The sequence below is a fragment of the Diceros bicornis genome, chromosome 10 (genome assembly GCF_020826845.1).
Source record: "Diceros bicornis minor isolate mBicDic1 chromosome 10, mDicBic1.mat.cur, whole genome shotgun sequence".
Taxonomy (NCBI): domain Eukaryota; kingdom Metazoa; phylum Chordata; class Mammalia; order Perissodactyla; family Rhinocerotidae; genus Diceros; species Diceros bicornis.
The window spans coordinates 79,422,113-79,440,238 of NC_080749.1; the positions used below are offsets into that span (position 1 = coordinate 79,422,113).

General features: G+C 36.8%; 1 protein-coding gene across 1 annotated transcript in view; it reads right to left on the reverse strand.

Annotated features, from left to right (window-relative positions):
• The window catches only part of C2CD6 (C2 calcium dependent domain containing 6), a 133,039-nt gene that overhangs the window by 82,606 nt on the left and 32,307 nt on the right, over positions 1–18,126 (reverse strand). Inside the window, exons 6-10 of the mRNA XM_058549601.1 lie at positions 16,987–17,031; positions 15,963–16,031; positions 14,175–14,254; positions 10,105–10,251; positions 126–231 (exon numbers count right to left, since the gene is read on the reverse strand). Coding sequence (XP_058405584.1) covers positions 126–231; positions 10,105–10,251; positions 14,175–14,254; positions 15,963–16,031; positions 16,987–17,031 — 447 coding nt within the window. The remainder of the gene's footprint in view (positions 1–125; positions 232–10,104; positions 10,252–14,174; positions 14,255–15,962; positions 16,032–16,986; positions 17,032–18,126) is intronic.

An 18,126-nucleotide genomic window follows, 5' to 3' on the forward strand; every position in this document is an offset into this window, starting at 1 on the left:
GATGAATAGTATTTTATACATTGAGAACAAATAAGCAATAACTGATCATAACTTTTAATTTTCATAATATTTTTTAATAAAAAGTATGAAAAGATATATATGGGAGAATGTATTATGTTAATTACCTTAGATTTTTTTCTTTCCAATTTTGGGGTAAGAACTCTTTCTAAGTAGCTGGCTTTTTCTATCCATGTACTCAGATTTCTATATTCTTTTTTCATTTTTTCCAGCCTAAAGAAAGAAATCAGTTATAGATTAAAAAAGCAAGTGACAGAAGAACATATATGGCACGATTCACAGAAGAATACATACAGTATGATCCATTTATAGATAGTTCTAAGAGAGGCAAACCAACAATACATTGTTTAAGGATACAGTCAAAGGAAAAAGAATGATTACAACAAAAATCAGGGTAGCCGTTACCTGGTGAGGGTAGGGGAAAGGGATGAAATCTCATAAGGGCATACAGAACACATTTCTGATATGGTGATGTTGTATTCTTAACCTGAATTGTAAATATTTGGCAATGGTCTTAGTACCTTTATTTAAGCTATACATACATGTTTTAGAAATTATTCAATATATATTGGTCTCGTTATTTAAACTATATATACATATTTTATAAATTATTCAATACATACATGATATCTTCTGCAATAAAACAAATTAAAAAATAAGAATTTAGCTTCTAATCCAAGAAACTTCAAAAGGCTTTAATAATCTAAAGATGTAATTGACAAGAATTAAATGGAAAAAAGGGAATGTTTCCTAATTCATTTCATGAGGACACTATGATCTTGATAATAAACCCTAACAAGGACATTATGAAAAAGGAAAATAGGTCTCATCTCATTCAAGAACATAGACACAAATGTTACAAATAAAATATAATTTTAGTACAAAAAAAATCTAATAGGAGGCATCACAATCCCTGACTTCAAAATATACTACAAAGCTATAGTAATCAACACAGCATGGTACTGGTACAAAAATAGACACACAGATCAGTGGAACAGAACTGAAAGCCCAGAAATAAAACCACACATCTATGGACAGCTCATCTTTGACAAAGGAGCCAAGAACATACAACGGAGAAAGGAAAGTCTCTTCAATAAATGGTATTGGGAAAACTGGACAGCCACATGTAAAAGAATGAAAGTAGACCCTTACCTTACACCATACACAAAAATTAACTCAAAATAGATTAAAGACTTGAGGGTAAGACGTGAAACCATAAAACTCCTAGAAGAAAATATAGGCAGTACACTCTTTGACGTCAGTCTTAGCAGCATCTTTCCGAATACCATATCTACTCAGGCAAAGGAAACAAACAAAAAAATAAACAAATGGGACTACATCAGACTAAAGAGCTTCTGCAAAGCAAAGGAAACCAGGAACAAAACAAAAAGACAACCCACCAACTGGAGAAAATATTTGCAAATTGTATATCTGACAAGGGGTTAATCTCCAAAATATACAAAGAACTCATACAACTCAACAACAAAAAAAACAACTAGATCAAAAAATGGGCAGAGGATACAAACAGACATTTTTCCAAAGAAGATATACAGATGGCCAACAGGCACGTGAAAAGATATTCAACATCACTAATCATTAGGGAAATGCAAATCAAAACGACCATGAGATATCACCTTACACCTGTTAGAATGGCTATAATTACCAAGAGAAAAAATAACAAATGTTGGAGGGAATATGGAGAAAAAGGAACCCTCATATACTGCTGGTGGGGATGCAAACTGGTTCAGTCACTATGGAAAACAGTGTGGAGATTTCTCAAAAAATTAAAAATAGAAATATGACCCAGCTATCCCGCTACTGGATATTTATCCAAAGAACCTGAAATCAACAATTCAAAGAGACTTATGCACCCCTATGTTCGTTGCAGCATTATTCACAATAATCAAGATGTGGAAGCAACTCAAGTGCCCATCAACTGATGAATGGATAAAGAAGATGTGGTGTTCATATATATATATATATATATATATATATATATATATAAAACGTGTGTGTGTGTATATATATATACACACACACACACACACACAATGGAATACTACTCAGGCACAAAAAAAGGCAAAATGGTCCCATTTGCAACAACATGGGCAGACCTTGAGGGTATGATGTTAGGCGAAATAAGCCAGACAGAGAAAGACAAACACCACATGATTTCACTCATACGTGGAAGATAAACAAACACGTGGACAAAGAGAACAGATTAGTGGTTACCATAGGGGAAGAGGGTTGGGGGGTGGGCATAAGAGGTAAAGGGGCACATATATATGGTGACTGACAAATACTAATGTACACCTAGAATTTTACAATGTTATACACCATTATGACCTCAATAAAATAATAATTAAAAAATCCAATAGTATAGATAAAAGATAATATACTATTAATGAATTGCATTTATCCCAGGAATACAAGGATATTTTGATATTAACTTTAGAAAATATAATTTAAATACTATTTAACTGATTAAAAGAGAAAAAGCATTTAGCAAAATCCAACATCCACTCATGATTAAAAAAAAAAAACTCTCTTAGAAAACTAGGAACAGAACAGAATAATTTATTTAACCTGGTATAGGATATCTAGACAAAGAAACCTATATAAATAATGCTCTTAACTACTAAATGCTAGAAGCATTGCCATTAGAGATCCTGAACAAAACAAAGATGTTCACCCTTGTCATCTATATCAGATGTTGACTGGAGCTTCTAGGTAGCATAGTAAGACAAGAAAACAAAATTGAAGAGTAAGCATTGGGAATAAAGAAACAAAATTTTTGTTATTTCTAGATGATACAATTGTTCAAATAAATTCTCCCAAATGATACTACAGATAAATTATTATAAATATGAAAATTTAGCAAAAGAGGGAAATTCTGAGAAGATAAGGGCCACAAGGGTAGCATAGTTTTAGAATCTTCTCAAATCTCTACATAAAAATATTCAGAGTATCTAGGTAGCAAACCCAAAAACCTATGCACAACATTTACTACAAAATCATGTGACGAGGTATCCCTAGGAACCCCAAAACATATACATAAAACCTTCACGGTATCTGTGTGCATACGGGAGAAAGCAACAGGTATAAAAGGGGCATCTGATAGACCTGAGAAAAAGAGAACCCCCAAATGGCCAACAGGCGGTTACAGGAGAGTACGGCGGGCCAATCTGAGAACAGCAGTTGACACCAGAGGGTTTTGCTCATTCCAATAGTGGGTGAGTACCAAGGATTCATGGTAAGAACTAAAGGACTGGAGCAGTCTAACCACTGTGGATGCTCAAAACTGACCAGCCTGGACAAGGCCCAGAAATCTTAGAAAGCAAGTCCTATTTTTTAACCCCAAATAAAAACATAAGAAGTGGAAGCTCTATGAAGCTGGGAAAGTTTTCTAAACCAAGTCTCCTACAAAAATTCAGGAGAATTAATTCCATATAAAATTGAGCAAAAGAGAACTATCTGGGTCAATTCCAAAGTACTTATAAAAAGAAAGAGAATAAAGAACAGAATAACATCCCTAAATTATGAAAGCATGTAAGAAAGACACACGTGAGTCAGTGAGCAGAGAGGGAGGTGACTTGCTGGGACTCATTCTGTTAGGAAGAAGGGGGTCAGGTGGTGGTGCTACTCAAGAGGAAGAAGTCACTGTGAGCTGGACAAGTTGAGGTTCTGCAGGTGGAGCTGGAGGAGCCACTTTGTTTGAATGCAGAAGCAGTTATGAGGATCCAGTTGTGTTCTATTAAGCCAAGGCATTCAAGAAATTTTTGGTTTCTAATCCAAGATGGTGGGGAGGCTCCTGAACTCATTTCCTCCCATTGACACACTGAATCTACAGTACATGCACAGCAATTCCCTCTGAAAGAAATCCAGAAACTAGTAACTCCTAGACATCAGGCAAATGAAAAAATACTCACATCAAAACAGGTGGGAAAGGCTGAGACACACTCGCACCATAAACCCCAACCCTGGCACAGCACCGTACAATCAGGAGGGAACTCCCAATTCCTAGCATCTCCCTGAGGAAAGGTTTGGACCCCACATCTAGCGCCCCAACTTTCAAGACTCCCACCTGAGGAACAGACAGGTCCCCAAAACACCTAGCTCTGAAAGCTAACACAGCTTGCGGCCATGAGACCCACTAAGCTACAGCAAAAAGAAAGTTCTTAACAGCTTGCTAGGTCTTCTCATGGCTATCTGCCCAGGGCTCAGCACAGAGGGAGCAGGCAAAAAAAGCCCATCTCCCAGTCTTTCCCTGAAAGAGGCTTATTTGCATTCTTTAAAAGCTGCTGTCTGAGGGTCAGGCTCCTCCTTCTCTCTCTAGCCCAATCCAAATCACCAGTATCGCTGTGGAAGAAGCTTGTATACAGGTCTGGTGCTCCAGATTTTGTGGCTGCTGCCCCAGGGACGGGCTCCTGGGTTACCTGGCTGTCAGAGTGAATATGGCTTGCATTCACCAGTCCCACAGGACTCTAACACACAAAGAAGCACTTCTTAATGGGAACAGGAGCACCCCTACTCCTGTAGCTATACACCTAGACCCAGCACAGAGGGAGAAAGCACAAAGCCCATCTCCCAGTTTCTCCCTAGAAGGGCTCTTACTTTATACTTTCCTAGCAGCTGACTGAGGGTCCAGCTTCCAATTAGCCTGAATTTAGGTGCTGACTGAGATCCCTCCCTTTGGGACACTGACAAGTCTTTACACACCCTCAACTACTAGGAGCCACTAAGAACAAAGAAGGTGGCTTGGATAATCACAAAGGTTGAGAGACAACAAAGAGGTCAGGCTAGGCTGATTGATAAGGTTCATTTCCTACATGAGACCACTCCATCAAGACTAGGAGAGGTGGCTGTTTTATCTAATGCTCAGAAACCAACATAGAGTCAAGGAAAATGAAGAAAAAGAGGAATAAGTTCTAAACAAAAGAACAAGATAAAACTCCAGAAACAGACCTTAATGAAACAAAGATAAGTGATTTACCTGATAAAGAGTTCAAAATAATGGTCATAAAAATGCTCACTGAGGTCAGGAGAAAAATTCATGAATATAGTGAGAATTTCCATAAAGAGAGAGAAAATATAAGAATGCACCAAACAGAAATCATAGAGCTGAAGAATACAATAACTGAACTGAAAAATTCAATAGAGCAAGAGCAGACTAGATGAAGTGGAAGAAAGGATCAGCAAACTTGAAGACAGGGTAGTGGAATTCATCCCATCAGAGGAGCAAAAAGAAAAAAGAATGAAAAGGGTGAAAATAGCTTAAGGGACTTATGGGACACCGTCAAGTGGACCAATATTTGCATTACAGGGGAACTAGAAGGAGAAAAGAGAGGGAAAGGGGCAGAAAGCTTACTCAAATAATGGCTGAAAACTTCCCTAACCTGGGGGAAGAAACATACACTGAGATCCAGGAAGTCTAGGGAGTTCCAAATAAGATTAATCCAAAATCCAAAAGACCTACACTGAGTCACATTATAACCAAATTGTCAAAAATTAAAGACAAGGAGAGAATCTTAAAAGCAGCAAGAGAAAAACAACTTGTTATATACAAGCGAGCCACCATAAGACTATCAGCAGAAACTTTGCAGGCCAGAAGAAAGTGATATGATATATTCAAAGTGCTGAAAGAAAAAAACTGAACCAACAATACCCTACTGGCAAATTTTTCCTTCACAATTGAAGGAGAGATAAAGAGTTTTCTAGAGAAGCAGAAGCTGCAAAGAGTTCACCACCACTAGACTGGTCTTACAAGAAATGTTAAAAGGACTTCTTCAAGCTGAAAGGAAAGGATACTAATTAGTAACATAAAAACATGAAAGTATAAATCTCACTGATGAAGGTAAATATAGAGTTAAATTCATGTTGTAATGGTGGTGACCGAATCACTTAAGACTCTAATATGAAGATTAAAAGACAAAAATATTAAAAATAACTATAACTACAATAATATGTTAATGGATACACAAGGTAAAAAGACGTAAATTGTGACATCACAAACATAAAAATTGAGAGGAAGAGTAAAAATGTAGAGCTTTAGTATGCATTCAAAATTAACTTATCAGCTTAAAACAGACTGTTATAAATACGTTTTTTGTAAGTCTCATGGTAACCACAAAGAAAAACCTATAGAAAATACACAAAAGAAAAAGAAAAAGGAAACTAAGCATATCATTACAGAAAATCATCAAATAACAAAGGAAGAGAGCCAGAGAAGCAAGAAACAAAGGAATTACAAAACAGCAAGAAAACAATTAAAAAAGTAGCAATAGTAAGTCCATACTTTTTAACAATTACTTTAAATGTAAATGGACTAAATTCTCCAATCAAAAGGCAGAGAGGTGCTGAATGGATTAAAAAATACCAAGACCCAACTACATGCTGCCTACAAGAGACACATTTGGCTTTAAGGACACACAGACTGAAAGTGAAGCTATGCAGAAAGACATTCCATGCAAATGGAAAACAAAAGAAAGCAAGGGTAGCTATACTTATACCAGAGAAAACAGACTTTAAGCCAAAGACTGTAACAAGAGACAAAAGTCATTACATAATGATAAAGGGGTCAATCCAACAGGATGTAATATTTGTAAATATTTATGCACCCAACATATGAGCACCTAAATATATAAACCAAATACTAGCAAATCTGAAGGAAGAAACAGACAGCAATACAATATTAGTAATGGACTTTAGTACCCACTTTCAACAACAGATACATCACCCAAATAGAAAATCAGAAAGGAAACACTGGACCTAAACTATATATTAGATCAGATGAACTTAACAAACATTTACAGAACATTCCATCCAACAGCAGCAGAACACACATTCTTCTCAAGCACACGACAAACATTCTCTAGGACAGATCATATGTTGGGACCCAAAACAAGTCTTAATAAATTTGGGAAGACTGAAATCATATCAAGCATCTTTTCCAACCACAATGTATAAAACTAGAAATCAATTCCAACCGGAAACTGGAAATTTCACAAATATGTGGAGACTAAACAACATGCTACTGAATAACCAATGGGTCAAAGAAGAAGTCAAAAGAAAAAGAAAAAGAAAAACATATCTTGTGACAAATGAAAATACAACATACCTACCTTACACCATACACAAAAATTAACTCAAAATGGATTAAAGACTTGAATGTAAGACCTGAAACCATGAAACTTCCAGACGAAAACACAGGCAGTACGCTCTTCGACATCAGTCTTAGCAACATATTTCCAAGCACCATGTCTGACCAGGTAAGAGAAACAATAGAAAAAATAAACAAATGGGACTACATCAAACTAAAAAGCTTCTGCACAGCAAAGGAAACCATCAAGAAAACGAAAAGACAACCTAACAATCGGGAGAAGATATTTGAAAACCATACATCTGATAAGAGGTTAGTCTCCAAAATATATAAAGAACCCATGTATCTCAACAACAAAAAAACTAACAATCCAATTAAAAACTGGGCAAAAGACCTGAACAGACATTTCTCCAAAGAAGATATACAGATGGCCAACAGGCATATGGAAAGATGTTCAACATCATTAACTATCAGGGAAATGCAAATCAAAACCACAATGAGATATCACTTCACGCCCGTCAGAATGCCTATAATTAACAAGACAGGAAACAACAAGTGTTGGAGAGGATGTGGAGAGAAGGGAACTCTCATACACTGCTGGTGGGAGTGCAAACTGGTGCAGCCACTGTGGTAAACAGTATGGAGATTCCTCAAAAAATTAAGGATAGAACTACCATATGATCCAGCTATTCCACTGCTGGGTATTTATCCAAAGAACGTGAAAACACCAGTGCGTAAAGATACATGCACCCCTGTGTGCATTGCAGCGTTATTCACAATAGCCAAGACTTGGAAGCAACCTAAGTGCCCATCAAGGGACGAATGGATAAAGAAGATGTGGTATATAGACACAATGGAATACTACTCAGCCATAAGAAATGATGAAATCCAGCCATTTGTGACAACATGGATGGACATTGAGGGTATTATGCAAAGTGAAATAAGTCAGAGGGAGAAGGTCAAATACCATATGATCTCACTCATTAAGTAGTAGGTAATAACAACAACAAACAAACATGTAGAGACAGAGATTGGATTGGTGGTTACCAGAGGAGAAGGGGGGAGGGAGGAGGGCAAAAGGGATAATTAGGCACATGTGTGTGGTGATGGATTGTAATTAGTATTTGGGTGGTGAACATGAGAACGTGATGTAATCCATGCAGAAATAGAAGTATAATGATGTACACCTGAAATTTATACAATGTTATAAACCAATGTTACCACAATAAACAAACAAACAAAAAAGAAAATACAACATACCAAAACTTATGGGATGCAGCAAAAGCACTTCTAAGTGGGAAGTTTATAGCAATAAACACTTACAATAAGAAAAAGAAAGATCCCAAATAAAAACAACCTAACGTAACAGCTCAAGGAAGTAGGAAAAAAAAAAGAACAAACTAAGCCCAACGTTCATAAAAGCAAAGAAATAACAAAGAACACAGCAGAAATAAATGAAATAGACACTAAAAAGACAACAGAAAACATCAACGAAACTAAGAGCTGGTTTTATTTAAAAAAACAAAATTAATAAATCGTTAGCTAGACTTACCAAGAAAAAGAGGACTCAAATAAATACTTTGTTAAATCACCATTGTATATTTGGTACCCTAGAGTAGGTATTCAATAAATGTTACTGAATGACTAAAACATCATCAGACTAGAGGAAAAAGGCATTCCTTGGTCATTCAACTCAATGTTTATGAATTAATTTATAAGTCTGAGTAAAAAATGTATACACATACACACAGTTATTTTTTAAATGTTTAAGAGTTTGGCTTCTGGCAATGATGGACTAGGTTATTTCAGACAAACCATATCACTGCACAACTTAAAAAGCTGAACAAAATATTTTTTAAAATTTTGTTTGAAAGCATCAATCAGTTTAATAAAGGCAGCAATAATTTGCAGATCCAAGATGCCAGGCAGAAAGAAGGTCCAAAGACGTTGAGCTCATCATTTGGTGCCATTTTTGCTTCAAGACATTTGTAGTTCAGAGTTAAGAAGCTCATCAGAGCTTTAAGATAGATATACATGGATAGGGGAACAAAAAACAGAGTTCAGGCTCTGCTAAGGATGAGAAGCCACGGAAAACATCTAGATTTTCAGTTGGGACCCTAGAGGGCATACCACAAGAGTAAGTGCCTCCTTAAATATTGTGTCCTAGTTGTCTCATACTAGTCCCAGTCCTGATACTAGGAATAAGAGTAAACCAGAAAAAGACTAATCCTCACAGGAACTAAAGTCCAAATCATTTCAATTTCAATCTCAATTAAGGTGATCTGGGATTGCTAGTGTCCCTAGTCTAGCTGGCTGCCAGATGCAAATGTATATTTTCTCTGTAAGAATATACAATTAAGAGCCTCAAATTAATTCTATAGATTTTCAAATATAACGTTTGGCACTTAATAAAAACAACTAGGTATATGAGAATATAAGATGTGACTGAAAACTACAAGAGAAAAAAACAACAGAAACAGACTTACACGAGATCCAGATAATGGAGTTAAGATGAACTTTAAAATAGCAATTATTCATATATTTGAAGACTAATATACTCTTCGACTGTATTAATACAGTCAAAGAGACAGGACTGGGGATTTTTGTAGAGAAGTGGAAACTATAAAACTATAAAACTATAAAACTATAAAATAAAGGAAAATACAGAAATACAGAAAATATAGGAAATACAGAAAAGAGCATGAGACATCTACAGAATGCATCATTGAGTAAAGAGAGAGAGCAAGCATTTTACTTTCTCCCTTATAAATGAGTTCTTACCTCTTTTCTTACTATAGCATTGACTTTTTTAAACAAACACCTATGTACAATAAACGAAACTCAGGAAGAACCTTTGCACCCATGAAATATCAACACAATGAAGGGGGACCAATAGCAAGATCACGTCTCAAAGAAAAAAACTAATAAACAAACAACACATAAATAAGATGAAAAATTTTTTGTTTTGTTTGTTTTTGTTTTTTTACCTTTCCCGAGGTGGTTGTTGAAGTTTTTCAAGTCGCACTACAGATGGCTGGTTGGATTGAGGCACTGCAGCTGGCTTCCCAACAGTAAAATTCAGGTCTGGGGATAAGAATGCTGGATATTCTATTGGCTGTGGTATAATAACATTTCTGCAAAAATGGTAATAAAGTTAAATAATGAAATTATACAAAATTTCACTTCTAAAATCAGCGGTAGCTATCACTTGTGAATCATTCTTTTTTGTACTGTAAGCTCACCTACCCACCTTGGACCATAGGAGGACAGTGTTAGAAAAGAAGACAAAAGTCAGAAATCCTGAGAGAAGCGCTCTCTTGAGTACTTTTACTACTAAGATCATGGGCAGCAGGGATGGTAAAGGAGAGAAGGACCTGAAGTTCTGATGAGAAGTAGAAAGTGAGCCCAGACCTCTCCCCCAATCTCTAGATCCAAATTTCCATTTCATGGCCCAGTAAAGTTGACATACAAAATTAACCATCACAAGTCCACCCCTTGTCAACTTGGCACCCGTAAGCATCTCCTTAAAACACACTTAATCTCCAAATGAAAACAATAATAAGTTCATAATTCCACCTAACAACTATCCTGCATACAACCAAAAACTCAAATTTACTAACCCCTTCCCCAGAAGAAGAGGTGAAGTCCATGAGTGATGTTTACTCATCTCCTTGATATCCCGAAACTTAAATACTATGATGTAAGGTTAAAAATACTTAAATATTATGATATAAAGTCAATATATCTTATGTTACATGGTAAGGAGATAAGAAAGGGAAGACAATAGAGATATTATATACATGTATACATTATTATATATATATATATATATAATTTTTTTCCAAGTCACTGGTACTGGGCCAGAGTAGCACAGCCAAGTGAAGAATATGTTGCCTCCAAAATCCAAAGAAACCCACTAGGTGTTTTGCCTCTTTTTTGATTGTAGGAGGGGCCAGATACAACACCTTACCCTTCAACTTAGCAGGAATATCTTGACAAGTCCCACGTGACTGGATCACCAAAATTCACTGAGGTAGAAGGCCCCTGAATTTTTGTCAGACTTATTTCCCACCCTCTGACATGCAAATATCTTACTAGTAAGATAAGTAACATCTTACCACTAAGTATAGAGTAGTTGCTACTTCTTGATCACTAGGTCCAATCAGCATAATGTCATCAGTGTAATGGACCAGTGTGATATCTTGTGTAAGGGAAAGGTGATTAAGATTTTCAGAAACTAAATTATGACATGGGGCTGGAGAGTTGATATACCCCTGAGGAAGGACAGTGAAGGTGTACTGTTGGCCTTGCCAGCTGAAAGCAATCTGCTTCTGATGGTCTTTATAAACAAGTACGGAGAAAAAAGCATTTGCCAGACCAATAGTTGCATACCAGGTACCAGTGGATGTGTTAATTTGCTCAAGCGATGAAATCACATCTGTTACAGCAGCTGCAATTGGAGTCACTGCCTGGTTAAGCTTATGATAATCTACTGTCGTTCTCCAAGATCCATCTGTTTTCTGCACAGGGCAAATAGGTGAGTTGAATGGGGATGTGATGCATCTTGCAAGTTCTTGATGATGGCACTAATCTCTGCAATCCCTCCAGGAATGTGGTATTGCTTTTGGTTTACTATTTTCCTGGGTAGAGGTAGCTCTAATGGTTTCCATTTGGTCTTTCTCATCATAATAACCCTCAGTTCACAGGTCAGAAAACCAATGTAAGGATTCACTAACTGCTGAATATGTCTATTCAAATTATGCATTCTGGAACTGGGGAAATAACCACAGGATGGGTTTGGGGACCCACTGGGCCCACTGTGAAACGGATCAGAGTTAAAACTCATTGATCACCTGACCTCCATAAGCCCCTACTCCGAATGGTGAACAACAGTGATATTTTGGATCTTCAGGAATTAGTGTCAGTTCAGACTCGGTATCCAGTAGTCTCTGAAAGGTCTGATTATTTCCTTTTCTCTAATGCAGTTACCCTGGTAAAACGCTGTAGTTCCCTTTGGGGAAAGCTGAGAGAAAGATTAACATTATAAAAATTTTGGCAGTGTACCAGGGTCTCTCCTCAAGGGGACCAGGCTTCCTTTTCATTACGGTGTTCTGGGTCTGTAAACTGGCTCAAATCTGGGAATTGATTGTGGAGCTGTGACTCTCTGTTTTTATGATTCAAGTTAGACTTTTGTTCACTTGACCTAGAACTTTTCTGCTTACACAGATCAAGTAAGGATTTAATAGGCTTCCTATATATTTTATTTCTGGGAACATCATGATTGACTAGCCAATGCCATAGGTCTCTGTGAGTCAGCCTATTCTGATCGCTGCTTTGACTCTACTGTCCATTACAGTAACTGCACTCACCTTGCCTGTGGCAATTGAGTGCTGCTACTTGGTCCCTGTCACTTCGGGATCAAATTACTCCGAATTCATTTGGGTTTCCCTAAATTTAGTTCAGTGCCTGCAGTTCCCACCGTAAAGTCTGGCCTACAGAGAAGAGCAGTCACAGAGCTCTTGAAGGATGGGGCTCCCCTCACAAATTTATTTCTCATAGTCATGGTGAAAGGTGTGTCTTCTTGACCCTCTCAGGGTAGGTGAGTAGGTCTTAAATGACAAATCCACTCCAACTTTCCAATCTCCCTAAGCCTTTGAATCCCTTCCTCTTCATTAAATCAAAGCAGGTCTGACATTTTCAATTCACTCACAGCGAGCCATCTTTTGGCCCATGTTTCAGCAACCAACCAACCAAACAGCTGGAATCCTTTGCAACTCCCCAAGCTGCAACATTAAATTAAACAGAATCTCTGCCTCATGAGCTCCTATCAATAAATTTGGTGTGATCCAACTTTATCTTCCTTCCACCATTTTCCACATCCTTAATATCCATTCCCACCCATGTTCCCTGGATTTTTGTCCATACAAATTAGAAAACTCAAGTAGTTCTTTTTGGAGTGTAATGCACCTCCTCGTGAGTCACACTTTGTACCTCACCTTTAGGGGCTTGCTGGGACTTGAGTTTAGTTACAGGCCCAGAAGCAAAGAGGGGTGCTAGCGGTGGGTCCTGAGGAGAATTAACATTGTCTTACATGGCAACTGCCTCAGAGGAAGCCATTACTGTTTCGTCAAGCAATGCAGGGTTAATCCCCTCAGGAGGTTGAAAGGTCACTACCACTGGGAGTGGTGATGTCACTTTTGCTGGGGGTGGAGAGGCCAAGTCTTCCACCAGGGGTTGAGAGGTCACTTCCACTGGCAAAGAAGATATATCAGAATTTAGGGGCTCAATATCCCCAGCTACATCAGGGTCTTCTCCCACATTCCCATTCCACCTTTTAGGATCTCATTTATTTCCAATCAATGCCCTCACTTTAATAGCAGACTCCCTTCAAGGCTGACAGTTCAACTTGTGTTGTAATTCAGCCAGTTGCAGGATGAAATTCTGGGTTTGACTGTTAGCAATCTTAGTCCTATGGCTACAGGAGATAAAGGTCACCTTCAGAACACACAGAGAAAATTTCAGGTCATGTATGCAATGCTTGAGTTGGGAATTTGAATCCTTAGCTCATCTTTTTCTTTCCGAACTTTGTCCAGCAACATTTGGCGCGCTGAGCCAATCTCATTATATTCATTAGTTTGACCAAAATGTTTGAAAGTATCATATATACAGTCACCCAGATCTTTGCTTCTTATAAACAGTTGATTAGGAGAATCCAAGGGTGATATTTTGCATATCTCTATTGCCAGTTCATGCCATGGACTCTCAGTGTTCTCTTTACTACTCGAAATGGAGTCATTAGAGTCTTTAAATCTAATCAGATCTGAGAGCCAATTCCAGAAACTCCAGAACTAATTCAGAAAATTCACCCTTAATATTCTGTTCCTCTAGAGCCACTCTTGGTATCAAAATCCGTATTAATCAGGGTTGTCCAGAGAAACAGAACCAATAAGATGTATACATGTATATATAGATATACTTTCTTTCAAAATGGTCCATCAAATGGATTAAGTGTTTCAAATGTCACATGATCTGATTGTGTTAATAAGACTTCACTTACGTTATAGGGTCTGTTCTTTCTGGAGGTGGTGCAATATTCATAAACATGGATGGCTCAATAATTTTCTGAAGAGGTTTTAACTGAAGAAAATAAGTATATTTTAACACTTTTCAGTTACAATTACAGTTCACCCTAATACTACTATCCTCCAGGACTATGGAATAGGCCTTAAATGATATATAGAAGGAGAAAAGGAATTGGAGAAGAACTAACATTTATTGAGCACTAAATATCTGCCAAGAATTTTATATCTTTAATACTATTTAATCCTCTCAATAATTGTATGAGGTAGATAACTGTGCCTATTTTACAGATAACACTGAAGATCAGAAGTCTCTTCAAGGTTACCCAGTAGGCATGAGAGCCAGTGCTGGAATGCAGCTTTATCTGCCCCCACCACAGTGCTCTTTTTATAGTATCATGACAGGTAAGTAGGGGACTATATCACTGAGAAGTTCATAGATATAAAATCAAGTTAACTTTTATTACATTTCCCACTCTTTTCCATACAATACCTTTGCTCCTTGTTTTTAGTAGAGTCTATCTTCATAAAACAATACTCGCCCAGTTTTATTTGAAAAGGATCTATCTCCCTAAGAAGGGGACTGTTACATATTATACTTATATTCAAACACAAAACCTACCTCTGAAGTTGGTGCTCATAAACTATGACTGACACAACGAGGACTAAATAAGTAGGAGTCCCTATAAAGCCTAATTCATGATAAGAAAAAAAAGAAAGTAGGCAGAAGGAAAAGAAAGTTAGATAAGAAAAAAGGAAAAAAGCTTGTGCCTCATGGCTTTCATCTGTACACTACTTACTTCTGATTTGAAATGCATTAAAAATCATTATGATATACCATAGGCAAAATTTTAAAATACATTTTACTGGGATTTCTCAGTTAACATAGCAGTAGACTTATTTACTAAAACTCATGTACCCACTCTTCATTCCTAATTAAAAAATAACCAAGACTATAAAAAATAACAAAAACTGGACATGAAAGATTACATGCAAAGTATAGGGGTCATTTCCCGTATATAACAGCAGCACTAATGGGACTGGATTTATAAATGCCCCAAAGCTGTGATAATACCCAGGGATATCAAGAGTTCTTTCAAACACTTGGTGAGAATATATGTTGGTACAACTTTTCGAGAAAAATTCTTTGAAAAGGTCATTGTTTTGGACAATAATTTCCATTCTAGGAATCTAGCATAAGGACATAATTAAAGGAAAGGACACGGGTTAATGTACAAAAATGTTCACTGCAACATGGATATATGTAGTGAATTTAAAGGGGCATGCCACAGCTAGGAAGATATCTTCTCTGGGCAGATTATCTCTTGATGAATCAAGGAGGGTTCAAATAACACCAGACGTTGAAATAACCACAGGGGAAAGGAGCATACGTGATCATAGTACAAAATATCTGAATAACATCAAGGACTCCAATTTTAATAAGTATTTTTAGATATAAAAATCCACATTTCTTTCTTGAATCCTTAAAATAATTTTGTCTTCAATTACATAAGTATGTGTGTACACACACACAAACATACAAAAGCAAGTTTCATATAAAGACATTTTGAATAAAAGATCATTATTTAAAAATGTATAAGCAAATAATGGTAAAGTTTCATTTTGCTTCAAGCTGGAGAAAAACAGCATTCTTTTAAAAATATTTATTTTAAAGAGTTTCTCAAATTGGAAAGGATAGAGGCTCAGAAGAGGACCATCTGGCTGAAGAGCTGTAGCAGAACAATTTTTTAAAGAGGGGAACTTACCTGATGTGAAAATCCATAACCAAAGTTCCCATAGGAGAACATAAATTCCACCTCCATCCTGCAGATAAGCTAAACACGTGGCAAATTTATTTTATTATTTTACCAGAAAGATATTTTAATGGAGAAGTGACAGCAAGTGATATTTTTACTTCACAAATCTATAAGTTAGAAAAACCAAAGCATGAATCTCCTGATTTAAAAAAAAAAACAACATTTACAGAAGGAACTCCTATAGAAGAATCTATGGAGTTCCCGAAATGTTAAAAACCTTTCTGTTAAAGTTAAGGAATATAATATAATTAAAATATAGAAAAATACAAATTTACAATTGTTAATAGGATTAAGCTGAGATACATATATATGTGTGTGTATATATATTCATATACATGTAGGTATATATTTTTTTAAGTATTTGCTCACACTTCTCTCCACTTCCATTTTCAGATAAAATTCTGACTTAGACAAGTGATTTCATCTCTCTGAACCCCAGCTGGTTCACAAGTGAAATGAAGGAGGTGTCAGAGGTTATGACCTCAAATACCCATCATTCTGTTCCTTGGCCCTGCTTTGCCTATTGGCAGCAGAGGCCTCTCTGAATAGAAGATAAATTAATCAAGATAATAATTTTTAAGTACTTAAAAGAAATTCAAGTAAGAACTCTAAACAACTCTTTAGAAACTCCTCAAGGAGAAAAATATTTCCTCAGTTCAACAAGTGAGGACCCTGAGGCTATGCAGAGAAGCAGCTACAAGCATTTTTTTTTACTCTCTTACCCACTGATTTCTAATTTTCTTCATCACTATTTAGCAGTAAGATAGTAGCATAAAGAAAAGTGGAGATGAAGATTTTGTGAGCAAATATTGTACTTCCTATTTAATACATTTCCATTAATTTAAACAGTGACTGGTAGGGTAACAAAAAGAATAAAAACAATTATCAGAGGCTACAAAGAATAAAAAAAATAAAGTTATATAAAATGTTAAGTATGTGCACAAAACTTTGGAAGTTTCAGTAAAGTTCTTACTGTGTTTTTATTCAACATTTGAAATTCTTCAATAAAGCATCCTTTCTAGAAAAAAGAATAAACAATAAAATTCTTAAATACAGAATCACTCAAGTAGTCATTTGTATATTATCTAAACCATTTCATAGATTTTTAAAAATCAGGTAATGATTTTTAATGCACATATTAATTTAATAGCTAAAATACAAATATAATGAATGTTTGGAAGAAAATGAAAATTCCAGGTTGTATCAAAAATAAATGTTACTATTTACATTTATGTTTTTTAGACAAAAATGTTCCTGCTAGGTAGAGCTCCCCTTTTTGGAAGTCTTAGAGGAACTGCCATGCCTGCACGCTTGAGGGGTTACTCAAACACAGGTCCACAGGCTAAGCTGCCTCCTGACAGAATGGAGAGCTTCTCTGCTCTCTGGAGGACTCTGGGGTCTCCGTAACCAGGCACACCTTCGGTATCCTTGGTCACCACCTCTGGTCATCTCTGCTGTGCTATCCTCCCACCTAATCCAACAGCCCACGGTTCCTTGTCTTCTCAGCATTTTCCACTGCAGCTCATGAGATGCCCACTCCACAGTCAACAGACAACCTTACATCTTTAACTGCTCCACGAAACACTTCCCCTTTGCTTTACCCGAGACCCGGCTCCCCAGCAAGGATGCTGCTTCCCTCACAAACTCCTCAAGTGAAGGCCCACATACCTCAAGGGCAGGAGGTAGAGTTGCATCCTCCATACGCCCTTCTGTTGCTTCCAGATCACATTATTTCATGTAGATAGAAACAGTTTTCCTCTTTTAAGCCTCGTGCTCTCTGGCACATCTTTCAGACATTCTGGTCACTAATTCTCAGTTAGTGAAAACTCTGGCATCTGGTTCGCACATCCTCTGCATCCCCAAAACATAACGATCCACAAGCACCTATTTAACACCTACCCTCTCAGTTCCTGGTGAGGCATTGTAATGAGGGAAATAATAGCTGGTACAATGCAGACATCACACAGAATTAGCATATCATATATGTTCTTCATGTAAAATCACAAGATTTCTCAGAAAATTCATAAATAACTGAAACTGATTTCCTCAATGATCCTGTCTACCTGCTCTTTATAGCTTCTTGTTCTTGACAGCCTCCCTTTCCCCAAAGTGG